The sequence below is a fragment of the Mercenaria mercenaria genome, chromosome 17, assembly GCF_021730395.1.
Source record: "Mercenaria mercenaria strain notata chromosome 17, MADL_Memer_1, whole genome shotgun sequence".
Taxonomy (NCBI): domain Eukaryota; kingdom Metazoa; phylum Mollusca; class Bivalvia; order Venerida; family Veneridae; genus Mercenaria; species Mercenaria mercenaria.
The window spans coordinates 10,596,137-10,605,918 of record NC_069377.1 but is presented as its reverse complement, the minus strand read 5'-3'; the positions used below and the strand labels follow the sequence as shown (position 1 = coordinate 10,605,918).

The 9,782-nt window shown below is 35.0% G+C and overlaps 1 protein-coding gene across 1 annotated transcript; it reads left to right on the top strand.

The window, feature by feature from the left end:
- The first annotated feature begins 963 nt into the window (after positions 1-963).
- LOC123537214 (uncharacterized) lies at positions 964-8,148 on the top strand. Its single transcript, XM_045320851.2, has 3 exons — positions 964-1,326; positions 1,763-2,412; positions 3,012-8,148. Exons 1-3 carry the CDS (start codon positions 1,124-1,126, stop codon positions 7,841-7,843), a joined length of 5,685 nt encoding a protein of 1,894 aa, XP_045176786.2. The 5' UTR covers positions 964-1,123; the 3' UTR covers positions 7,844-8,148.
- Positions 8,149-9,782: the final 1,634 nt, after the last annotated feature.

Sequence of the window (9,782 nt, the reverse complement as noted above, 5' to 3'; positions counted from 1 at the left end):
TTACAGTCGGCAGCCTACGATATATTATTTGAAAGTAAAATATTGTGTCTATTTCTGCTAAATTAAATGGCAAACAAATGACAGTGTAATAACAGCAATTTACTGACTGTGAATAACTGGGGATGTGAATAACCGTTGATATGGATGAAAAGGATTAGGGTGCATTTATAACTGAAGGGTACAATAAATCTGAACGTTTTCGAGAATACTATAAATGCAACTGTGCAGTGATACTTACCTTATTATACTAAATATATTCACTTGTGACTTCATTTTCGCGGGATTCGCGATGGACATGATTCCACGAAGATTTGTATTGATCCGCGAAAAAGTCCACGTTTTGAAAAACGCTAAATATAGTATCCGCGAACTTTTCTAGATTTACAGTATTGGTAACTCCTGTGACGTTTGGTGAAATTCCAACCAGTGATGAAGTAGCACAGCTCAAGAATTTGACAAATCGAGGTTCATGTCTCCGTTGAAAATAATTTAATCAGAAATGATCCCTTTTGTGAAGTTTGGTGTAACTCATCCTGGTGGAATTGGTGGAGTTGCCCGGACAAGGTACATTACGACAAAGCAAGGGCCATAACTCAACTGAAAACGACTGAACAGGAACATGCCGATGATGCGTATAACTAAGCTTAACACTGACCACTCTGGTAAGGTTTGGTGGAAATCCGCTTAATATTATAAGAGCAGTGGCCAAAACATTATAAAATTTGCACTCGAAGCGGGCGCTCTACCACTAGGCTATCAGGGGTAATAGGTGCGTGAACATACCTTGTAACATACAAACAGATAGACGGACGGACAACATTAAAATCAATCTACCGGTCATATAACACAAACTATGGACCGGGTCATATAATAATTCGTTCCGTTGTTCCTATTAGCTTAAGGGAAACACAACTTCGAAGTTTAAAACCACACGTTGGCACTGACACCTAATTTCAGAAGGACTTTTTTGAATATTTCATAAATTTCATTTTAATATTTAACATATAAAAAAACGGCAATGAAAGGAAATAGATCAGATTACAAATTGTGCAACGCAGCACTTGTATTGAATAACGTGCTTGACAAATTTATTGATGTAGATATTGCATGTTTATAAATTAAAATGGAGGATTTAAAAAAGTTAAAAGAAAGCAAGGAATATAGAAATTATAAGGGTGTTCAGGCAGCTACATGTGTCGTTGGGGCTTCGTTAGAGAATTACACGGTGCAGTGTCTAGACTCGGTTCATCAGAAAATTTCTAATAAGCTTGGACCATTGCTACCCTGTACTAAGCAATGTAGTCAGCAAATACCGGACCATAACAAGTAAGGACTTGATTTTTATCTTTTTTAAAATAGATAATTATTTAAAATTAGAGATTCATACTTTATTTCTGCAGTGGATATCAGCCACGATAGTGATAAATAATATTATAACTCCAATACAGTTGTATTATTTACTGTAAAATGTTAACAGTCTTCAGTAAATCTTAGATTTTATATTTTCTGTTATAATCCACGCAGTGGCAAGTACGAATCTGTACATGTCAATTAGAGACATACGAAAATAAACAAGTTCCTGTTAAAACAAAAGCGTAATAGTATATCCGAAAAATGTCATTGAGTAATTTACTTCCTCGTTAATCATATTTTTTCATGCATTTATACAAACAAACTTAGCCGACATTCTTAAATGTGCCACGGAAGTGATCCCTTTAGATTCAAAACAAACGTGAACATAATTAACTTTTCACTGTTATAGATGGTGTCGTTCTTGTATATCCTGGAAGAATGAGCTGAAAACGTTTTTCAAGCAGAAAATGCTTAAAGACCAACCTAAATGGAGAAATATGGAGAGCTGGAAATGGCCAACGTCATCTCTCAATATAGCAGAAGTATTTCTCCCTGTCAACTGGAGTCAAAGTGCCATCAATTTAAAAGATACTTCTACGCAAATATATATATGGAAGAGATGCTCGGAAGTTCCGAGTTCAATGGGCAAATCACTTGAGTCAATTAAAAATATACGAAACAATTTAGCTCACAACACCAACCTGAAAATCGACGATAATGATACGAGGGACTACTTTCAGAAACTCAATACATGTGTTAATCAAGCAAATATCAAATCTGTTATTCAAAACCACCCTAAGCTTCTGAATGATATAAAATATCTCGAGAAACATAGCATGGACAGAAACATCGAAAGGGCTTTGAAGAAAATAAATGCTAGATTAAAAAGAATAGAAGGTAGAAACAACAGTTCCGGACAAGACTGTAACATTTCAGATTGGAAGCTTATAATATTTGTTACAATAATAGCAGTAATAGCCGCTGTGTCAACAGGTTTGGTGTATATGAGGGAAGCTGACAATTTCGGAAGTTCATTAAAACAGAAGCATAAAAACGAAGGTAGAATTTTATTTCTATGTGTGGGGTTGTTTTTTTATTGTTGTTTTTTATTTTTTTATTGTTGTTTTTTTTTTATGGAACGTCTAGGAGTCATTAAAACAAGCAGAATTCCAATGGGTTTCGCACTATATACTATTGTAAATTTGATAAACACGTATGTACCTTTGTCCCTATGCAGATTACCCGCGGATAGATATTTGTATATGTTACTATGGTGTTCATGGACTGTTACACTGCGCTTATCCATTTTTCAAACAAGATAGTGGGCATCAGCCTGAGCGGCCCTGTCGAATAACGCACACCCTGGATAAAACCGTCAATTTTAAAAACAACTTTTTTAAACTTTTGAATCGAAACTATGATTGTCAGATTGGAAATAGTCTAACGAAGAAAACGAGTACTCTCACTTGTATGGTTTATTTAGAAATAAGAAAGTTATTGCCATTTTTCGAATATTACTGCTATGCGATTCGCCATTGAGGCAATGCTGATTTACAAAAATGAATATGAATATGATGATCAAGTGGTCCACTAGTGTGTGTACATTTCGGGTAAATAATACAGTTTGCTTGAATTAATAGATTTTGGCATTATTGCAGGTTGTCTGACTGAAGACAGTCATAGGTTGTTCCCTGAAAGTATCCGTGTGTTTAAGTATCTCCCAGACAGCAGTTCATTCGTAGGCAGGCAATGGTTGTTTCACATTCTGCAGAATATGACGATAAAGAACAGTACGAAACATGGTGTTATGATGTTAGCTGAAATGGGATATGGTAAATCAGCTATCGCCGCCAATATTATATGTTCTACGTCTACGGATACCAGCTATTCACTTCGGGAACGACTGATAGCATACCATGTTTGCCGTTTTGATTCGGAAATAACGAAAAAGCCACATATTTTTATTCGACGAATTGCCGCCATGTTGCACAGTCATATTGCAGGATTTTCAGAATTAGTTGAACTTAGTTACACGGCGTGCATCCGTCATTTTGATGAGAGGGAATGTGAAGAGGATCCCTATGGGTGCTTCGATCAATGCATTAGGTTTCCGCTAATCGATATGTACTTTGCCAATAATGTATCCAAAATTATTATTATAGATGGTTTAGATGAATGCGAGGATACGCTGAATAATGAAAATAAATTAGCAGAATTGTTAACAAATCGCATAAACACATTTCCGAGATGGATAAAGTTGTTGATATCATGCAGAGATGTACCAGCGTGTAGAAAATTTCAGTCAACACTTGAAATTCTTCGTCTAAATTCGAATCAGCCGGAAAATAGACGTGATATTGAACAATTTTTGAGAAACAATAGAAAAAGTCAGTCTGAAGAATACGTGTTTGACATCAGCAACACAAATTTTCTTTTGGCAACTATATTTCAGTCAGAACAACTTTTAAGCACCGTAAACTATACCGTAGATGCATTATTTGAACAACAATTTCGCAGATATTTCAAAAATTATATACGACCAACAAAAACAATATTATCGATACTTCTGTCATCCTTTAAAGATTTCACATACTGGGATATCTGGTATATTGTTGGAAACACAACTGAAATCGAATACGATACATATGAATATATCATGGGTAGCTTAGAGCAATTCTTTCAACATGTTGATGGAAAAATTCACCTGTTCCACTACTCGCTAGAATCTTGGCTGTTCAATTCAAACAATCGTAAGTTTGGGATACACTCGTCTGATGGTCACCACTTACTTGCAACCTACCATTGGCTTATGCACATACGCTTTAGTTTATGCATAGATGTTGTCGAATTCGTTATCCATGCTTCCTTATCACCAAAATTTCAGCATGATTTACAACAAATTGATAATGAAATAAAAAACAAACTTACCGATGCAGATTGTCAAAACAAAGAACATCCATTGCACAGACTTGCCAAGCGCTTTGATAACGCAATGGCTACTGAACATCTTTTAAAATACTTTCCTAAAGTGGACATACTTGATGAATATAACAGAACAGCGTCCTTCATTGCTGCGACATTTGGACACGTCGAAACTCTTAGAACACTATTAAAGTATGGTGCGAATGTAACATACAGAACTGAATCATTTTATAACATAATAAACTTAGATAAAGCAGTTCAAATAGCTTTTGAGTTACAACATTGGGATTATGGATTATTAGATATAGCTGCACAGAACGGACACCTAAGTGTTGTAAAATATCTCATGGATAATTCAAATGTTTTATCTTATCCTCTGGAAAGGAAGAATGGACTAAATTTGCTGCCAGTATATTTGGCATGTAAACTGGGGCATACTCAGATCGTTCGCTACTTAACTGATTACAACATTAATATGACAGACAACGTATGTCTTTACTTTGCGTCAGAAAGAGGAAATTATGAACTGGTATCATATCTTCTAGAATCAGGAATGAGAGACGAATGCAGACCATGTAGCTCACAGCTAAACTGGGTGCCAGAGGGCAAATCAAGAATCCAAGGTGAAAAAATAGTCACTGATCTAAAAAAGGAATATAGAGGTTATTATGTTTTATTTGATGACTGGCAGTATCTAACCTGTGAAACAGCCCTTCATGTTGCTGTACGGTTAAATAAGATAAAGATTTCTCAGTTGCTGACACATTACACTAACAATGCCATTAATTGCAAGGATAGAGGTGGAAGAACCCCCTTTCTGACAGCAGTTCAGTTCGACAGAAGAAAAATCGCCGAAGATTTTATCAACAAAGATTACTTTGGGGAAAATATTAGATGCACTGAAGCTCGTAAAATTAAAGACATCGCGCAATTAAATGAAAAAGAGCGAGACGAAATAGATCTTTATTCTTGTTGCTTGAATTGTTCCATCCTACATGTTGCCGCACAATTTGGGCGGATATGGTTCGTTGATCATCTTTATAATTCCAATGTTTCTATAGACTGGAATATAAAAGACGGTATTGGATGTCAGCCTGTGCATACTGCTGCCTGTCGTGGCCAAACGGAATTTATCTCGTTTTTAATAAACCGTCATATTACGAACTTTGATACAGAATGCAGAAACGGACTGACACCACTTCAGTACGCAGCAAATTGTAGATCACTTGAAGCAGTCAAGTTTATACTGCAACATACACATAACCCATCAAAAAGTATATTAACACGTGTTGCTTTCGCAGCTCTTGATAGTTCAGTTCAAGACACCTTTGCAAATAATTCGGAGGAATCTGAACTTGATGTACGTCGGATAGTTACAACACTTTTGAAAATACATAAAGATTTCGAAATTGTAGATGGTAACAAAAGAAATATTTTGCATCATGCTATAACAAATGGACACTTTCATGTGGTATTATACATGTTTCAAAAAAATCCCAGAACGTCGGAGCGATTAATGAGAAGAAGCGATACTATGAACGAAACACCATTACAGAGGGCTGTTTCACATAAAAAGAAAACATCACATACTGTGGTCGTCTTTAATTTTGATAATCTAGACCAGGAATTTACAATAGATTTATGTAAGCATTACCTGTCGCCTGTTGAACTCTCAATAATATTAGCCCTGGATTTTTCCGAAAGTCTGTTACCGAGACAACAGATGGACGAGTTTTTGGTACAACTTCTTGAGAAGAATTACGTTTCAGTCGTGGCTGTTTACGTAAAATTTATTAATAAGCACATTGTGCGAGACCAAGACTTCGTCTCTAAGATTCTTCCGGCTGATTCGACCGAGCTATTAACAATTGAAATTCTTATGCTGAAAATATATTATTCAAAAGAATTTTTTGATGATATTGTTGACTGTTTTTATAATTGCGACGCTATACTATACCGTTGTCTTTATCACAAAATCGCCCTTACAGATCTACAATTAACCCCCCTAATTAATAGATATCTAAACAAAACAGTATCTCTGTTGGAATACTTCTTACCATTCGGTTTACACAATTTAGCAATGCTCAGCTCATGTCAGGACAGAGAAGGCTACACTGTTCTTGAGAGAGCAATACAGGGTGAAAACGAAAACCTTGTCAAGCATCTCCTAGATATAGGAGTTGAAAGCAAACGACCAATAACAGAACTGCTACAGATGACAGTGACTCCTTCCAAAAAGAAATACTACGTTCTAACAAAACTTAATGAAAATGGAGTATTATTGGCAGAATTAATTGAACGAAATGTTAGTTATAGTAAATGGTCCCGCAGCGTAGAGAAGGGGTACAGCAATACTTATGAGTTGTTCGTTCGCTTTATTAGAAGTGGTTACAATGTTACAGTATTTGGATTAAAAACTGAACACATGGATAGGATAGCATCAGCAATCATCGATAAATATCACAAAAGTATCAAACCCGCATCTTTATGTTCGAAATTCGCAAGGAAATTTTCTTTCGTGCATATAGCAGCTTTGCAAGGTATGGAGAATACTTTAAGGAAAATATGGCACTATTTTGGTGATGATGTTATTACATGCCCAAATATTCACTTAATTTCGCCATTATATATAGCAAGTCGACTTACACCTGGATTAAATCTTGCATCAGTTAAAGAGTTTCAAAACTACTTTAAAGTGACCGCATTTGTTGAAAAGCAAATTCTGTTCCAAACATACACACGCTTTAAGCTGAAAAAACATGGAGAAAAAGTTCTGTGCATTTTCGATTACAGCTGGAATATTCCACGAAATATGTATAGAATTCTTAAGTCTTATATATGTCAAAAAAGGTTGAAGAAATATTTACAACTTGGTAGTTATTCGATGGAGGAAAGTTCAAAATTTATCTACAATATGTATTCCTATCTAAACAACTTGAAAATGTCTACTTCTTTGTGCCAGAAACGTCACAGAAATTCAGGTATTAGAACTCAAGAAGGGATTGACAAAGTGTTTCGGCGCGTAACAAGACGAATGGATGTAAATCTTCACTTCATGTTAGATAAATTTATTATAGTTATTAATTTAGTAAAATCATATAGAGCATCGGTGATAACCTTAATGGAATATAAAGATGATATAGACAAATATCCAAGTGAGCGCGAATGTCCTAAATTTAAACGAGATATGATGAACGAAAGACAAACATGGGGAATTTTAAGGAACGAGTACCGCTACAATGTATGGATGTTGAAATTATATTTTATTACGGAAATAACTCATATGGCCTCAAGAATACCGCAGTTTCATTTTCCCCAAACTAATGTACTGAACGTTTTATCGAAAGAGAGCGCTTACTTGAGATTTAATCGGGCATTCAGTTACATCAAAATAATTGAAAACTTAAGTGTTTTCGAGGATGACTTTGTCTTGTATCTCCAGACCACGACTAAAGCTGAAATCTGGCATTGGATTGAGCTAACGGATCACTTAGTTAAGTATGCTAGGTGGTCAAGGGAAGCGTTATCAGTTGAGTACCAATATAAAATGATACAGAATAAAGTATAGAACTGATCATGTAAACTTGACTGAACTAAGATGACGGTAGACATTAGCATTTAATGTGAGTTAATTATCTAAATTATGTAAATGCAAAATACCACATAAGAAATTGTGTAAATTAGTTTATTGTGTGATATTGCTTTTCCACCTAGTACCCTACTTACAAATCTCAAACTTTATGTAATTTCTTTTGATACTATGTAAATACCCAGTATGTTTCTGTCTAAATTATATTGATTTCATAGGTTCTGTTTATGACATGTGTAAGTTGTAAACATATGTTTTAGATATAAACTTACATTTGCAATCAACTGGTTGTTTTTGTGTTAAGTTCAATGGTAGACCATAGGCCTTACAAACCACTGGTATGACACGACTTAACAAAGAGTGAATTCATAACCAGGGCTATAGCTTAGGAGGAGATGGTGCATATTTGCTAATATAAAATGATTACGTATAATACCAAAGTTCAATCGTGTATAATGAAAGAATATATCTTTATATTTTCATCATTTTATTTTGAAATAAATAAATATTCTTAAACATTCCAATAGTTGGTAATAGCATTCATAGTTCTGCTACTGCTATCATTCTAACACGCCAAAATATTTTTTATATTTTCTCAATTGTAAAACAATATTTATCAGTGTATACTAAATAACCAAACTTGCATTCTTTGGTGACATGTCGCCAGTATCATAAACTTTTCGTCATCGTGTTTCGCCAGAGGATACTAATGGTTTATTCGCTACTGGTCCCTCAGTCCGTTCGTCCGTTCGCCTAGGCGGGAATCGTAACATTGTTGGTGCTATGCCAAGTGGTAAAAGATACGACAAAATGAAGATCCTGCAAAATATCTTTAAAAGTGCAATAAAGTTTTTAATGAAACGAGGTTCACAAGTTCAATGCAATATGAAACATACGCATGTTATGTTGACAATCTGTTCGTATGTTCCTTTGTCAAGGACCTCCGAACAGCAACGACGAATGGTGGATCCTGTGATAACTGTAAAAGTACAATATAATTATTTTCAAGAAAACTTGTTTATATTTAGATAGAGGGCAATATGAAGAACACATATGCCCTTTAATATAAATGCAATACGAATAGAATATTCTCATTTTGGAGGCAGCTTTAATATGCCGAACAATGAATCCTGAAATGCAAGATATTTTATGAAATCTAGTAGAAAGAAAGTAGAAATTTATATAAAAATATTTAGATTGATATTTCGCTGTAAATGTGTATGAAGAATGGAATAACTGATAAAAAGAACCGCTGTCTTAAACAACTCTTTGCAAGCGTATGTTTTAAATGAATATGTTTTACACATTTGCTACACAAGTGAAGAGCTTGGACAATGCGAATAGAATGAAGACCGATACATTGAGTTGGAAAAATGTGTTCGTGGCTATACCGCCAATGAAAGCCCTTATCAAGTATGTTTGGGTCCTTTGCATTGATAATCGCTACATCTTTATACATCTGAATTGCAAAATAAACAAAGTAATGAACAAAAAATATTTTGCAGGCTGTTATGGATGCTACTGAGACAAATAAACAGTAAGTTTCGGATGTTCAAGAATATTGTTGTTTTGCACGGACAAATGTGAACATTCGTGCATGTTTTGTATAGAAATAATATTTGTTACTAAATATGGTAACTTGCTTCATATTCCAATTTTGATTTGCTTCATTCAAAAGTCTGATCTGTAAGAATTTAATTGTAACGTTAAATATTATAAGATTCTTTCACCGGTTGTAGGTGCAGATGGGAACGGTGGTCTAGTGGATTAGATGTCGACCGTTCAATCCAGGGATCGTGGGTTCGAGCCCCACTGCGGTCACGATCATGACTTCTCATATGACACCAGTACTGGTTTTTTCCAGGAAGCGGACTCGAGAGTGGTTCCAATAAGCTTGAAGCTTTCACAATCGAGCTAA

Excerpts from the sequence above, each read along its gene's own strand:
- LOC123537214 (XM_045320851.2), top strand. The coding sequence starts at position 1,124 with ATGGAGGATTTAAAAAAGTTAAAAGAAAGCAAGGAATATAGAAATTAT. Across the intron at positions 1,327-1,762 it reads CAAATACCGGACCATAACAA|ATGGTGTCGTTCTTGTATAT; the intron begins GTAAGGACTTGA and ends TCACTGTTATAG. Across the intron at positions 2,413-3,011 it reads ACAGAAGCATAAAAACGAAG|GTTGTCTGACTGAAGACAGT; the intron begins GTAGAATTTTAT and ends GCATTATTGCAG.